Consider the following 16,227-nt stretch of genomic DNA (forward strand, 5'->3'; position numbering starts at 1 on the left):
GGCAAAAACAATCACATTTTGACTGCATGTTTGATCAATACTTTGTGTTGTGATGGCTTGATACACTGCAGGTTTACCGTGTTTACTGAATGGCTCTGTGCGTGGTGAGATGACTCATATTTATGCATGCACACCTGCTGATTTTATGTGAAAAAAAAATACCTGCCAAAGAAACATTTGAGTCAAAACTAAAATAACATCGAGCATCTGAGACTGTGAGAGCTAATTTCTTGTTTTCTATATTTACTCATTGTGAGTGTGAAGCGCCTGATTTGTAATTTTATTTTTTTATTTTTTTATGTTGGATAATTATAACTTTCATAACCTTTTTGAGGCTTCCTCATCTTTATTTCAGCGGTATGTGTCGGCCTATTCTTGCTTGTCTCCAGGTTGACTGGCTGAAAAATGAGGACGCCATTGATCCATCGCAGGACTCCAATTTTCTGATCACAATTGATCACGATCTGATCATCAAGCAGGCCAGACTTTCGGACACGGCTAACTACACCTGTGTGGCTCGAAATGTGGTTGCCAAAAGACGCAGCAGCACAGCTACGCTTATTGTTTATGGTAACACATCCGTTTCGCACCCCCTCCACACCTCACACCTCCTCACATTAATGACACGTTTGCTTTGGATTAAAGAAAAAAACTATGAAATGCTGGTTATGAATTCGACTTGTGACAGCATGTAGCCATTATCAGAATCATCTGTTTGGTTCTTTGGTTTAGTGATTCAATATGCTGAGCAATAACTGACTGAAAAAAACAATGAATTGTAATTTTAGCCCCTCTTGTGTAAATCTTTAATACTCAGTAAACTTAATTAATGGTAGAATTTTTTCAGTAGATGTATATTAGCAGTTAAACCACTAAAACAAATTTAAAGTTCTGCTAGTAAACCTTTGATCTTTGGACGAGTTTAAATTATTTTTACTTTTATGATTATTAGAATATTATTACCAACATTACTGTAGACCAAGCAACTCCACTTTCTGCAACTGCAGCAGCCTCTTCCCACCAGGAGAGTGAACGATGCACACAAGAAATACTTAAATCGCACCCACATCATGCACCAAAAGCACAGCTTTACCCTACAAGCAACATGATCCCAAGCATCCACTGCCAATGCACTGCTTTGAAAAATCAAATCTCCTATCAGGGCCCTACACAATATCAAGCATGTTGTTTTAATGTTGCACCTGATTGGTGTAAGTGTGGTAGACAGATTTCAGTAAATATACCTCAGGAGGTGATCCTGGCCATCACTCACTGATATGTATGTTAAATATAATAGCAAGAGTTGATAAAGTGATTGTCATGAATGTTAAAAATCATCCACGTATTAACTTTCAGACTTGCTCACTTTGTCTCATTTTGTGCGTCTCAGTGAGCGGAGGTTGGTCTTCTTGGACGGAGTGGTCGGAGTGCAACGCTCGCTGTGGGCGTGGCTGGCAGCGTCGGACACGCAGTTGCACCAATCCGGCCCCTTTGAACGGAGGAGCCTTCTGTGAGGGCCCGCCGGTACAGAGAGTAACTTGCACCACGCTATGCCCAGGTGAAGACCAGATACTCATTTGTTGATTTCTAAAATGTTCAGATTTTAAGTAAACAAACAGCTGCCAGTTTTGTTCCTCAGCTGGAGATAATTTATCTGAAAGTGCTCTATTGAGGTGATACGGTACTATGAGGTATTTAAGATAAGATAGGGCCTGATTCATCGAGACCTTGTATCTGAGGAGAAGGATTTAATGTCCATTCAGGATTTAACAGTTAAGAGAAGCCAGTATTGGAGAAAAAAGCTCTTTTCAGGGAGCATTTAAAGTGGCCTGACAATAATAAATTAGATGAATTATTGAATTGAACTAGTTTTTCAGCATCACTCTGAGACAGGACGTTTCTAATTTTAGAGATATTGTGCAAATGCAAGAAAGCAGACCGTAACATTTGTTTAAGATGCTCATTGAAAGACAAATCATGATTTAAAGAAATCCTCCCAGTGTTTCTGGATGCCTGATTAATGCAATCGAGTCTAAGTACCTGATTAGACACCAGGCCTAGATCTTTGCTTTCTCCATTCACCATTCAATTTCAATAAACATTGTCTGATCATATTTGAGGTTGTGGTCCATGTTAGAGAAAACCAGACGACTGTTTACTCCATCATAACTTTTCCCAAAGAGCACAGAGGAGTGTTTGCTCTTACGAAAGCCGTGGCTTCACTGTTAAGAGGTGCCTGCACTGGGAACACAGTGCAAAGTTGTACAGTCACATAACATCCTGTCTAGACCACCCTAACTCCAAAGCACAGAATGTTGTGGTTTTTTTTTTTGTGCAAAATTGTTAAATTATGCACTTCGAGCCATTACATATGCATCAGACTGCATTATAACAGCATGCCCAACTCCCCTTTACCCGAAGCGATTAAACTGTTTTGCTGTTGGCTTACTGTAAAGTGACTCACATCTCTGTTTTCATTCCAGTGGATGGAGGATGGACTGAGTGGGCAAAGTGGTCCGCCTGTGGGACAGAGTGCACCCACTGGCGCAGCCGAGAGTGTCAAGCCCCCCCACCCATAAATGGAGGAAAGCACTGCAGTGGCAGCATGATGGAGAGCAAGAACTGCACTGAGGGGTTATGTGCAAGAAGTAAGTGTCCAATATGTTGGAACTGGATGTTAAACATCAAAGCTGGGTAAATATTTGGCTTATGTATATGTATTTCTTCATGTATGTAATGTAACCTAATACTCTCCCCTGCCTTTTAATAGAGACCACCATCTGTTGAATTCACTCACTGATGCTTATAGTTGATAGAAGATGGTGTTATTGATGTATCCATAGGGGTCATTTCCCTAACAGCATAATTTCTCCTTCAGGTGGTTGTTGAATTGATCTCGCAGGCGCGGATTTCTTTGCTCACACTTTTATAAGACATATTATATTTCAAAGCTATTTGGTAAGAAACTGTATTCCCGAGGCGTTGAGCCACTGCAACATGGTGAGAGATATAAAAAAAAAAGGGGGGGGGGGAGAGAGGGAAATCGCAGACAGATGTTTCAGGAGGAAAAATTCAGGTTCACAAGGAGAGCAGGCAACTGATCCACATCTAAAGAACCACAGATGGAGAGAGAGAGAGGGGGGAAAGTGAAAGATGTGCGTGGAGTGGGAAGCGAGCATGACACAGCCAAGTCGAAAAATTAGCACAGGGAAGAGCATATGAGAGTGAGTCAGACTCGCGCTGACACCCAATGTGCAGCCTGTGATGAGCTGGGAGGAATCCAGCTGACAGCGCATTAGAATCTTAGAGATGCACATCCACAAAAGGCAGGGCGAGAGAAATACATTCAAGCACACGCTTAAAAGACACACACACAGAGATGCAAACACGCCCAAGTATGCAGAGACAAACCTTCTAAATGCACGTGCAGCTGGGTTGCAGAAGGTGTGTGTGTCGCAGGGGGGATCATATGCACACTCAAACCAATGCTGAGCGTCAGCCGTGTCAGCCACACACACACATGCGAGTCCTGCCATAAACAAGCTTCCACAGAGCACCCACTTTAGACGGAATACGCTGCTGTCCGATCCGGCTGCACGTAGCCGGCGTTCTAAGGAGGCCATCGGGGGAAAAAACGAGCACTCGAGTGGCTCTGACAGGGAGCGAGGATGAGAAGCACTGTGCTGTCAAAAATCTGTAAATGTGTCAGTCTGCAAACTACAAGTTACTGACTGACTTATTCATGTTCCCAGCACATCATGTATGACTATCCCGTGGTCACAAACACACCTGATGATATTAGAGCTCTTTGCATCCCTCGCACGCTTTAATCAGAAATCAGACTCTTTAGCTCACGCAATGTTAATCCCTCCGAGGATCGGCTAAATACCCCGAGTCGTAAATGTGCAAATGCTCTGAGACACCGTAAACCCTCATCTTCATCGCATCCTGGTAGATTCTAATTGCAATTGGACAAATGGCAGCATCTGGGGAAGCCATTTGTGCGTTCTGATGATGCCACGGAGAGACGCTTATTTGATTTGAGATCTAGTCAGCGACACAATCCTGAAAGATGGTTTCCATATTTCCTCAAACCACTTGGTGATGATTCACGCCGGTGTTATCGTAGGAATGATTGTTCCCGTCAGCGGAGATGTTTTTTTTGTCCTCATAGGATGAAGAGGATAACATTCAGGTTTCAGTCTACTTGGTGTCAGTCATGTACCACACAACCGCCAGAGTCCTGGTTCATTTTCTGAAGCAGCCTCATCCATATGATACTGATATTATTCAGAGTGTTATTTTTCCTCATGCCACAAATAAACAGTTATGCTGAAATTTATCTCACATTTTCGCACATTTCTAGAAGAGGTTTGTTTGTTTGTTTAATATGAATTTATCATTTCTTGCCTGTAGTATGCATTTTATGTTCACAGATTGAGCTATTGTTTATGTTCCTGTTTTGGCTTTGTATTATGTTATTGCATCTTTCATTTGCATAACAAACCAGTCCACCCATTTTTTACATTATGTTTTTTTTTTTTGGTTTTTTTTTTCTCCTGTTCAAACAGATAAAAAGATTTCTATTGAACATACAAGCCATCGTAAGTCCACCTTCCCATGACTTTGCTCTGTCACCGCTTCACGCCGCTTGCCTTTTGCGTTGTGTGTGTCGTGTGTCTCTCTGCTCACGCAGGTTAGGACTCCTAACACCTTGCGTTAGCACGTGGGGCTGAATGCGTGCAGCTTTTTGTGTTGCCTGTCTGTCCGTGCTTTTATGTCAGCTTGCATCACGCTCAGCGTAGACACGCCTCACCTTCTTGTCCAGCCTGCTTATGAGTGTTGTTATCCACGCTTGTCTAGTGTGTTGACTAAGTGTAACATTGGTTTCAGAGCTGACTCAGTCCTAGCATGTCTCATCTTTTGTACAGAAGCTTATTGTGATTGTAAAGGGGGGGGGGGGGGGAGAAAAAGCAGTATCTGATTACAAAATGCTGGTGTAATTACACATACTGCCCAGAATGGTTTAGCGAGAGCTACTCCGTCATGACAACTCTGTTATGGAGTGAGCAAAATGACATGCCTCTAAGCTGAGACTCCTTGATCCATAGGCTGTGTGGTAGAAGCACAGCGCTCGCAGGAGAAAAGCCCTTGATTTCTGTCTGACTCTCAGTTAATCTGTGATATAGTTTACATTTGAAGTGATGGTAATTCCTCCAGCTCAATGTGATGTGGACTCAGGGGAGAGCAGCCTTAGTAATGCACCTAATTCGCTATTGTTCCATTTCTGGTAATAAGTGTGGACGGCTGTCCGATTCGGTTCAATCGCGCCACGTGAGCATGGGAGCTCTCCTCTTCCACAGCCTGCCTGCCTCCAGCTTTCTTATCCTCCACCCTCTCTTCAGCTCTAACCGCTGCTCTGTAGTGTCTTTGGTTGTCTTCTTTCCTAAAGCACTGCTATCCTTATCTCCTCTCCCCTCCTCAACACACTTATAATCCCTCTGTCCTCTCTACAAATCACAACCTTATCTAACTTCTTCCTATCCCTTTTGCCAAATTGCCTCTCATCTAGCTCTCTCTCCTCCTGTGAGTCTATCTAGGCCGTCTACTCCTTCTCCCTCTCCTTTTTTTTTTTTTTTGCTCCTCTTCGTCTCCCGCCAACTTTGCTCCTTGTCTTCTCTTCTTTGCTACTGTGGCGCGACTCCCTCACGTGTCTGGTTTGGGTCTGGCTGTGGCGAGCCTGCTGACCAGTCACAACCAATCACCCAGCCAGAGACGTGGGAGGGAGCTCGGTGGGGAACAGGTGAAGTTAGGGCCAAACACCCCCTGGAGGAGCTGTTTATTAATGGGCCTTTCAGGGATGATTTCTATATTTAAACTGACTACATGGTGCATAGTGACAGGCAGACCAGAGTGAAGCAATCGTAAAGTATGTCTTTAAAAACAACAAAGTGTCCACAAGTACTCCAAAGCCACAAGAATTATTGGGCCCATTCCTCATAATCATCATCATTTTTAATGCACTTCCAGTGGAACAGATGGGCAAGAAAATCCACGGGCTTTGCTCCGTGTAAAAATTCATTTCTAAGTTTCAGCGAAAGCTACGAGGCTTAAGCTGCCTGATTTTCTAGGTATGAATAAATCCATCTTTTTCTCCCCTGATACCAATGATACTCAGAGTATCTGCATATGCTCAGATAACGGGGCTCTCTTTTCCTCTGCTTACTGCATGCAGCTCACTGTTATCTTTTTTATGGAAAGTAACACTATAACAGGGGATTAAAGTCTCAGACTGCAGAAACAGTCAATTTTATCATATCATTGAAAAGACAATGCAATTACTGGTCACATAATGGCCTGTATGGTGATTTAATATATCAGATCAGTGGAGTATTTTCTCTTTGAAGCTTTTCAATATTAATTGATCTCTTTCAGTTTCCTGGACAACATGTTTATGTTGAGCTGTAATAGTACGGCGAGCACTAAAATGACCGTAACTCTAGTCGATACACCCTTTAATCAGCTTTCTGTGAAGCTTTATAGCATGTTTAAGAGCCGTTTTTAAGGGAGGAGGTGGTTTTTAGGGGTTGGGGGCAATTGATTTGATGGTGCAAATTGAGATAGACGGGGAGGGGGAGGTACACCTTACTAATAACAGTTTAGACACCTTTCTGCCTTCAGAACTGCTTTAATTCTTCGTTGCATAGATTAAACAAGATTGGCTGCACATCCATGATGTGAATCTCCCGTTCCTCCACATCCCAAAGGAGCTATACTGGATCTGTCACCAGATCTGAGATCTGTTCAATATTGAGATATATATTGTGGTCACAGAGAGATAGACATGGTCAGCAACAATACTCAAGTTGGCTGTGGTGTTTAAAAAATGCTCAGTTGTTACTAAGGGCCCCAAAAGTGTCCCAAGAAAATCTCCTCCTCACCATTACACCACCATCAGCAGCCTAAACCACTGATGCAGGCAGCATGGATCCATGCTGAGACTCATCAGACTAGGCAATGTTTTTTCAGTCTTCTATTGCCCAAGGTTGGTGAGCCTGTGTGAATTGTAACCTCAGTTATTTGTTGGAGTGGTATCAGCGTGGTTTTCTGTTGCTGTAGCTCATCTGCTTCAAGATTCATCGTGTTGTTCAGAGATGCTCTTCTGCAAATTTTGGTTGAAATAAGTGGATACTTGAGTAGCGTTGCCTTCCTATCAGCTCAAAGCAGCCTGACCCTTCTCCTCTGACCTCTGGCGTCAACAACAATACCACATTCAAAGTCACTTAAATCACCTTTTTTCCCCATTCTGAGGCTCAGTTTGAACTTCACCAGGTCATCTTCACCATGTCCACAGGCCTAAATGCAATGAGTGGCTGCCATGTGATTGGCTGATTAAATATTTGCATTAAAGATCAGTTGCACAGCCGTGCACAAAAGTGAGCAGCTATGCCAGCCCTGATCTAAAAAGGCTGAAAACACAAATTGATTTATTTTAACACAGATAAATCTGATTTTTTTTTTTATTAATAACAGATGTTACTAATTACTAATTAGAGGTCATTTCCTGAGTTCTAGGAAAGTTATTTTTACCCCACTCAATACATTGACCCCCAACAAATTGGATTTACAGCTATATAAGAAAAAAAAAAGATTTTTTAAAATATATTTTTTATGTTCAGGACTCTGTTTTTAGTCTGATGATGAACTAATGAATTAATCAGCAAATGCTTTCAGCACTAACTTAGACTTCCATGACTAATTTATTCTGCTTACTCTACAGCATGTAGTAAATCAGATGATATGCCATACATTATGCTTCCTTCAATCATGGTTTTCCCTTGCAGATGTAAATGTGTGTTTTCATCTGAGTCTCTTGATGATGTTTTGGCTTTCTGTCCCTCTTTCAGCCCTGGCTCCAGGTATGGGTGTAGCAGTCTACACGGTTCTCGTGGCCCTGCCGCTGAGCGTAATAATGGCACTGTGCGTGGGAGTGCTCGCATACCGCCGCAGATGCCGACATCTCCACGGAGACATCACCGATTCTTCATCAGCTCTCACCACCGCGTTCCACCCTGGCAACTACAAACCTCCCAGACAGGGTGAGTTTGCACACGCATGCACACTCGCGTGAGTCGGCAGGTATTTGCACTCAATTTTTTTTTGCATTATTCCTTTTTTCCCCCACAGCTATTCTCGTGTTTTTCTTATTTTCATAGAAACACTGTCCCTGCTCATTTTTATCATCGCGTTGCTATTTATATCATCCCATAAATTAATTCTCTTATACCATTATCTCCTCTCAGTCAGCTCTCCATTCTTTACTGCGTTACATTTTTTACATTTTAAACATTCGTCATGGTGTCCTTTCTCTTGCTCTTGCCATCAAATATTAATTAGCAACATTAATCCATTCCACTGGCGTCACTTTCGGCTCTCTCAGCCCTGCTCGTGTCATTTCTAGTGATAAGCTCCTCTCTTCTCCCGTACCCACAGATAACCCTCACCCTCTACATCCCTCAGCTCCTCCAGATCTGACAGCCACAGCGGGGGCTTTCCGTGGGCCGCTCTTCTCCCTCCAACAAGGGGTCAACGACAGCCCCCACAAAATCCCCATGACCACCTCTCCGTTGCTGGACCCCCTGCCCAGCCTGAAAATCAAGGTGTATAACTCCTCCACGCTTTCTTCCCTGGAGCTTCCCAATGACATAAGCTCAGGTGACGGAGAGATCCTCAGCTTAAAGTCGGTGGGTACCGTGGGCAGAGAGCGAGAGTATCACACCCACACGCTATCCAGAGAGGCTGGGTTGAGTACAAGCGCCACGCTTGGAAATCTAGGAGGACGCCTCACTATTCCCAATACAGGTACAAAGCTGATTTGTAGCTAGTGATAACTAAAGACACCTTTAGATGCATTGAAGACAAGATAAGTCATGACCCCCTTCTCTTTTTTAGGTGTAAGTTTGCTGGTCCCCCCTGGCACAATCCCCCAGGGGAAGTTCTATGAAATGTACCTCATCATCAACAAGTGGGACAAAACAACGTGAGTGCCCCTTAGTTCTTTAATTCTTTATTTCTCTTATCTGTTTCACCCATAGAAGGCAGAATAGACCTTAGTCTCACCTCAATCAGAAAACTTTCCGTTGCAAGACTCGCTTCCACTTCTGAGCATAAAAATATCAACAACTTGTCCCAGCCTTTAACTTAAAATTGAAGAAGCTACTTTCAGCTGCTCCCTTATTCGTAAGGGTTCACCACGGCGGGTAGTTCCTGGTGTTTGATTTAAGTTAGGATGTTCCAAACATATCTGCCATTTTCTTTTAAAAATGAAGCGTGTGCATGTGTGTGATATCTACAGGTTACCCTCTGAGGGCAGTCAGACTGTACTCAGTCCTGTGGTGAGCTGTGGTCCATCTGGTATGCTGCTGAATCGCCCCGTTGCCCTTACTTTGCCACACTGTGCCCAACTAGACACGCCAACACCTGACTGGACTCTCACACTGAAAACGCAAACGCATCAAGGAGCATGGGAGGTGAGAGAGCCTCACGCTGGTATCAAATGATGAATGCCTTCCCTTTTTTTTGCTCTTTTTTTGTGTCACTGATTGCTCCTTTTATCCCTGTTCAGGAGGTGCTGACTGTAGGGGAGGAGACTTTGTCGTCCCCATGCTACCTGCAGCTGGAGGAGGAGTGCTGTCACGTTCTCATGGAGCAGCTAGGAACATACGGCCTTGTGGGCCAGTCGTGCCCTCCACAGCCTGCCTGCAAGCGCCTGCAGCTGGCTCTCTTCGCCCCCCGCGCACCATGCCTCTCCCTGGATTACAGCCTCCGGATCTACTGTATCCATGACACCCCACATGCACTCAAGGTGCTGCTCTCATGTTTATGCATCTGTGTGGGTTTATATTACTGTCTCCTCACGTGCACTTTAAGCTGTTCACCCTGTTGCTTGCCTGCGATTTCCTGTCTCTGTTGCTTTCTATTCATTTGTCTTTCTGCTCTCCCGAAGCATTTTCCTATACTCAAAAACATTCCAAAATTAATTAGGTCTTATTTATTCCACATTTTTTATTTCCTTAGCAAAACATGGTACAGTGGGACTTCCAAAGGTGTGTAAACTTAAAAATAAATAAATACTCATCAGATAAGCTGAAAAATACCCTTGTTTGAGTTGATTATGTCACTAAAGAGAGATATAACACGACTCTGAAGACATGCGAAGCAAAAAATAATGTAACACAAAAGATCCTGCATAAGACTTGGACATGCAAAACCAAAAAGCATAGCAAGAAATAAAATTAAATGAACTATAAATAGAAAATAACATAGACAAGGTGTATTATATTGAAGCATGTCACGGAATAAAAACATTAAAAGTTAATATAACTTATTTCCATAGTGGTTCTGGGCGATAGAGGAGTACCATCCCCTTTCAACTCTGCAGATTCATCTCATTTCTCCAAATTAAATTTGGTGCAATACATTGAGTTTTCATGTCCCGCAGGAAGCAACGGCTCAAAATAGTAGAGCAAAATACAAAAACTATACCAAACACAAAGTGAGTGTTCGATTCAGGGGAAAAATATTTTTCCTCTCTCAGACCAGCCAGGATAGTAAACACGAGTGCGCTGTGTGCAGTATATTGGCATCCCGCTGCATGATTTCTGGCTGGAAAAGTTCAAACAGCTTTTAAACTGTTAGCTCAGAGCATTTCCATTTGGACACATTTTAATTAGGCATCTTTTGAAAGCATGATCTTGCAATGCGAGGGGATGAGCCCGCGCTAAAACCAAATAAATAAAGCCCTAAGCCCGTCTTCTATGGCTTTCTGTGCAGGAGGTGCTGGATTTGGAGAGGAGTCTGGGTGGAGTTTTGCTGGAAGATCCCAAGCCGCTGCTCTTCAAAGATAGCTACCACAATCTGCGACTGTCCATCCACGACATTCCCCACACTTACTGGAGAAGCAAACTTCTGGCCAAGTACCAGGTGACATAATGCAGCAGACTCGTTATAGATATATGCATATATATATATATACATAATATGCATTATATGTATGCCTGAAGTCCAACTGATATTCACCAGATTTCTAAATAACCTTATCACATCAACATCATTAGGCATTGCAGATTTGCAGCATTTAGGTTTTTGATGTCACAGACCTAAACTGTTTTTGACATTTCATGATTGTGGTTTTAAGTGAAACACCACCACACTCATGTTCTTTGTGAAATGACTTGTTTCTTCCATCAGTCCAGTCTGGCGGCACGTGAATAGAAGAGAACAGAACACAGAAGCTTTAAAAAAGCTGATACAGACCAGTGACAAATTAAGGTGTCTTTTTAAATTGCAGGGCAGCTGAGCACTGGCTCTAAAAAGTCTCTGGCAGTCTACTGAAGTGATTAAACAGTGTTTTTTAAAAAGATATTCCCTCATTTAGGGTTTTAATCATGGTGGCGGCGAGAGCTGTCTAAAACCTCAGTCCAAAATCTCCCATAGGTGTTCAGTTGGCTTGAGCTCTGATGATAGTGATGACCATGGCATATAATTTAAACATTTTCATGCCATAAGGATGGGGACATTGTCATCCACAGACCGACCACTCCCACCAGGATAGAAAGGTTTCATTTAAGGATGAAGCTGATCGCTCATGCCAACTTTATACTGTGCAGTAGCCTGCAAAATTATACCAGCAAAATGCCTCCCACAGCTAAACAAAACAACCAGATCAACTCACTGGGGTGCTCAGGCTTTTCCTTTAATTTGTCATAATGAGCAGTACTACACAAGCTTAAACAGTAATCTTGCTTCATTTCAATAAGAGGGCTATTTTACAAATGTTATAGCATACTTGACTGCTGTAAACACTCAAAGTCTCTCCTGCATTCTTTTCGCAGGAAGATTGCAGTCTGAACCGTTTCTGAATAAACAAACAGAAAATCTGATAGCGCTTCTAATTTATGGACAGTGCGATTTAGAAATAAATTATCCTCCAACGCACAGAGACCCAGTTGGTGGAAACACCCACTATCAAAATAAAGCATACTGCACAGACCTTTAATGGAAACTGCATTCTAGATGATCCCAGATTGTGCTGCTCGGGAAGAGGTCGCTTTAATCACAGTGGTAGAGAGCCTTTTTTTTCCTGGCTTTTCCTGTTTACCACTTTTGTCTGTGTGACAGGAGATACCGTTTTATCACATTTGGAGTGGCAGTCAGAGACCCCTGCATTGCACCTTCAGCCTGGAGAGAGGCAGCCTGGCTGTGTCGCAGCTCACCTGTAAGATCTGCGTCCGGCAGGTGGAAGGGGAGGGACAGATATTCCAGCTGCACACTGACATCCAGGAGGTAATGGTGACGTCTGAGAAAATGCTTGCGCACACATGCGCACACACAGATAACGCTGCAATGCAGCTGCACAGTTACTCCAATCAATACAAAGGTTGGTCTCAGTGCTTCTCGACGCCTCTGTTCTTCCAGACTTTACCTCCGCACTCGCCCCTCCCCTCAGGAGGAACGTGCCTACCTTCCTCTCAAGTGGGACCTTATGCCTTTCGCTTGCCTGACTCCATCCGCCAGAAAATCTGCGCCAGTTTGGATGCACCCAGCGCTCGAGGATGTGACTGGAGGCTACTGGCTCACAGTCTGGGCTTTGACAGGTCAGATAAAGCACGTTTGTTACTTGAGTTGCATTCTGAAACGACTGCAGTGTTCATCATTGTCTGATATGAGATGATTTAAAGAGGCCTCAGAGGTCAGTTTAGAATTGGGTTTAAGTGAATTAAATTTAGACAGACGACTATGAAAAGTCATGTTATATCTGCCCATACTGATTAGAATCTCAAAAGCTGGGCTTGAATATTAAGTTAAAAAATATGATTCAGTCATGCGTGTTATATAATGTTACAAAAATCCATCTTGCTAATTATCTAACCATGCCTTTGAAATATGATGCTTAGCTGGGTATCAGTATTGGAGTGTCAGAGGTTTTTCCTCCAGTATGTGCAACATCCAGTAATGACCAAAAAAAGAAAAAAGAAAAAGATAATCAGTGATGAAGGACTGTTTTTGCTCTCTCCTTTTTCTTCTCACGACTTGCGCCTTCTTTCCTTCATCCAGGTATTTGAACTACTTTGCCACAAAGCCCAGCCCCACAGGTGTTCTGCTGGACTTATGGGAAGCATGTCACCAAGGTGACGCAGACTTGGTCTCTCTGGCGACCGCACTGGAGGAGATGGGCAAAAGTGAGGTGCTAGTTGTCATGACAACTGATGGGGATTGTTGATTGGTCAAGAAACAAGAGAGCAAGACTTTTTTTTTCCTCTCTCACCACCACCGCAATGAAAATACCTGCCTATGAATGAATATGCACACACGCCAGCGCAAATCATAAACCCACAGAGCATTTTGGTTGCTTCACATAAACTTTATTACCTCTGCCTCATTTCCCTTTTCACTGGCCCTGAGAAGATCAGCCACTGTAGCTCCATGGCCACCATAACATATTCCCATGCGTGCCATCCACCTGCTAACCCGATTCGGCTTGAGCCCTCCAAAGCAACGTTGCATCTGCGAGGTATAAAAAAAAAACTATCCGAGGGTACCAAGGCATAAAGTGGCTCTAAAGTTGTCTGTCAGACATGGTGTTGACTGCCTTTGAATGTTGAAAATGGCTCCATGCTTGTATATATAAATATGAGTGCTTTGGGAAAAAATGGAAACGTTCATGTATTCAGCACGCTGAAGCACGCACAACGACACAAACGCTAACGCGGGATGGCCTGTGTTTCAGTAGCAGCATGAAAGTGCATGATTTAAGAACACCCTCACCTCATGGCAGAGGACTTTTGTTTCTTCATTGTCATCGCCATGTGTGCGCTGAAGGACAGGCAGCACCGACCTGCCTCCAGCCTCCCCAGACTGCACACACTCCAACACACACACAGGCAGAGCAGTCATTAATCGGCTCTGAAGCAGGCAGGCTAGGATTTCTCATCTAACTGCTTCGACTGATGACAAATCGTGTAACGATCGAACCCTCAAGGTTCGGATTTTTTGGGCGTAAAAAAAAAAAGCTGCCTCTCCTATGTTGTAGAAGTGCGAATTTTTGAAGTTTGCTTCAGAATTGGCGAATAACTAGACTGACTCTTTATACCAACAAACGCCTCAAAGCCTTGGCATATCATTCCGACTCACAGGGGTGTTTCTCTTTCATCTCTCCTTGCATTCCTCTTACGCTCTGCCACACTTCAATCTTTTGAGAATAAACTGCAGGAGAGCTTTCTGGTCATCCCTTAAAAAAACATCAACAAAAACAAAGTTTCCTTTGGGGAACGCTTTCATTTATTGTCCAGATTTGTGGATTCTTTGTTTTCTGTTTCTTTTCCTTTTACTGTCACTGGTGTTACGATCATGTAGAGCCTGTTTTAACATCTGTGCTTGTTTAGGCTACTGATCTGCTGTGTATTATTTTTTTGATCCTAGTAGAGCACGCCAAAATTGGAGAGTTAGGACACAGTGGATGTCTCTCTTGTGAATAACAAAACTATGTTTATTTCTGGGTTGTTTTTTTTTTAAATCTTGTGCATCAATTCAAAAAATGTAAAATATAATCTGTAAGACATGATTGGACGGGGGGTCAAGTGTCCTGATGAATTTGCTGCACGCTGTAATTTGGAGGCTTTGCTGTAATTGAAGGCCATTTCCCGAGATCACACATGATTGTAGGATAGAATAGCCCTGCTTTGAATCAAATGGGCAGCAAGGGGACCGTGAAACTTACCTCAATCTGTTCTCTGTCCCCCACTTATCTATATGTCCATATGTCCATGCATCGCCCTGTAGCTCATTCTGCCTCCCTTCTCTCAACTCTTTTAATCTGCCTGCTTTGTGGTCAGGGTCCTCAATCTGTTTGCATTGTCACTATTGTTCCGTCAGCTTAAATGCTTTCGTCTGTAACATTATCTTTGCCTAAGTTCTGTGTTATTGAGTCTTTTTTATCCCTCTAAGCAAAAAAAGTGTTCATATCTTAAAACAACCACAAGAACCAAAACACAGGCAGTATCCCTCCTCCTCAGCAGTGAGTCATGTCACTGTTTTGTGTGAATGAACCGTGTGTGTGCGCATATGTGTGTGTGTATGTGAGAGTGGATGTGTGTGGGCAGGTGGGTGTGCGCGTACAGTATGTGCACATTCTTAAGATCTGTCATTTCTCTTTGTAAGTGCTATGCAAGTACATAAGAAAAAGTGAAGCGTTTTGACTTCTTTTGTTTCCTGGAAGAGTAAGATTCTATTTTTTCAGATCAGGACATTGACAGGGTTTTGATTTTGTATCCTAAATTGGTTTAGGAGTAGTTTTAAAATTTTTTCGGTGATGCTAGTCTGTGTGGGGATTCTCCATCCGGAGAACAATTGGATCACTGACCAAGAAAGCTGCTACCTTAAAACAAAAAAGCACACGTGGAAAAACAAAGTGGCACAGCGACTGACATGATGACCTCGTGCCCTGCAGGTCTTTGCCCTGAGGAAAAATACCTGGACACAATCTGTTCAGTACTTTGGATCCCTGAACACTGCAGGACTTTTTTTCTTTCCACAAGTCTTGTTACAGAGACTGACTAGCTGTAGAGTACAGTGTTTATTTGTCCAGATTTTTTGAGTGTATGCTGGATCTTTGGCCATATCTCTGGATAATTTATGCTGGAGCTGTACTGGATTCAAAACGTGCTCCCGTCAAAGAGAGAAAAAAACTACCCTTTGTTCAAGAAGACAGACATTTTTACAAAAAACACCCAAAAACAAAACTAAAAAAAACTAAAACTAAATGGATTCAGTGACATGATTTCATCTCTGTAAAGTACTAATTGTAAATAAATGTCTAGCCTTCTTACCTGTAACTAAATATAATTTTTATGCAATAAATTATATTTCTTAGTTTAACAGCTGTGTGTTTGTGTTTTGCTCTTTATTGCACTAAAGCCTGCTATTGCACTGCCATATCTCAAATAATGCATAGAGCTAATTGCGAGCTTCTTCAGCGCTTAGTACTTAGCACTGAAGGACAGAATTACAGTTAAATGGCATCTGTGGTTTTGTCAATTACACCCATTTTCACAGAAAATGCAGAGCTGCTCAACCTGTCCCTCTTTACCTCACACTTCACTGGAAAATTCCCTTTAGGTCCATTCAGCTTTAAAAGCTTTTAACTGGCAGGCCGTCTGGTCTTCACAT

At 42.8% G+C, this 16,227-nt stretch overlaps 1 protein-coding gene across 6 annotated transcripts in view; it reads left to right on the forward strand.

Annotated features, from left to right (window-relative positions):
- Positions 1–15,936, forward strand: part of unc5b (unc-5 netrin receptor B) — a 54,828-nt gene extending 38,892 nt beyond the window's left edge. For 3 of the 6 annotated variants that reach the window (XM_082556996.1, XM_082556998.1, XM_082556994.1), the window contains 13 exons: positions 390–570; positions 1,391–1,558; positions 2,484–2,648; positions 4,572–4,604; positions 7,908–8,099; positions 8,494–8,862; positions 8,953–9,040; positions 9,356–9,530; positions 9,626–9,865; positions 10,834–10,983; positions 12,181–12,345; positions 12,478–12,656; positions 13,117–15,936. In XM_082556996.1, coding sequence (XP_082413122.1) covers positions 390–570; positions 1,391–1,558; positions 2,484–2,648; positions 4,572–4,604; positions 7,908–8,099; positions 8,494–8,862; positions 8,953–9,040; positions 9,356–9,530; positions 9,626–9,865; positions 10,834–10,983; positions 12,181–12,345; positions 12,478–12,656; positions 13,117–13,282 — 2,271 coding nt within the window. In that variant the 3' untranslated portion in view covers positions 13,283–15,936. Of the gene's footprint in view, positions 1–389; positions 571–1,390; positions 1,559–2,483; positions 2,649–4,571; positions 4,605–7,907; positions 8,100–8,493; positions 8,863–8,952; positions 9,041–9,355; positions 9,531–9,625; positions 9,866–10,833; positions 10,984–12,180; positions 12,657–13,116 lie in introns of all 6 variants that reach the window. The other 3 variants (XM_082556995.1, XM_082556993.1, XM_082556997.1) reach the window with 3 other exon arrangements.
- Positions 15,937–16,227: the final 291 nt, after the last annotated feature.

This window comes from Aulonocara stuartgranti (genome assembly GCF_965226115.1).
Source record: "Aulonocara stuartgranti genome assembly, chromosome: 13".
NCBI classification, from domain to species: Eukaryota; Metazoa; Chordata; class Actinopteri; order Cichliformes; family Cichlidae; genus Aulonocara; species Aulonocara stuartgranti.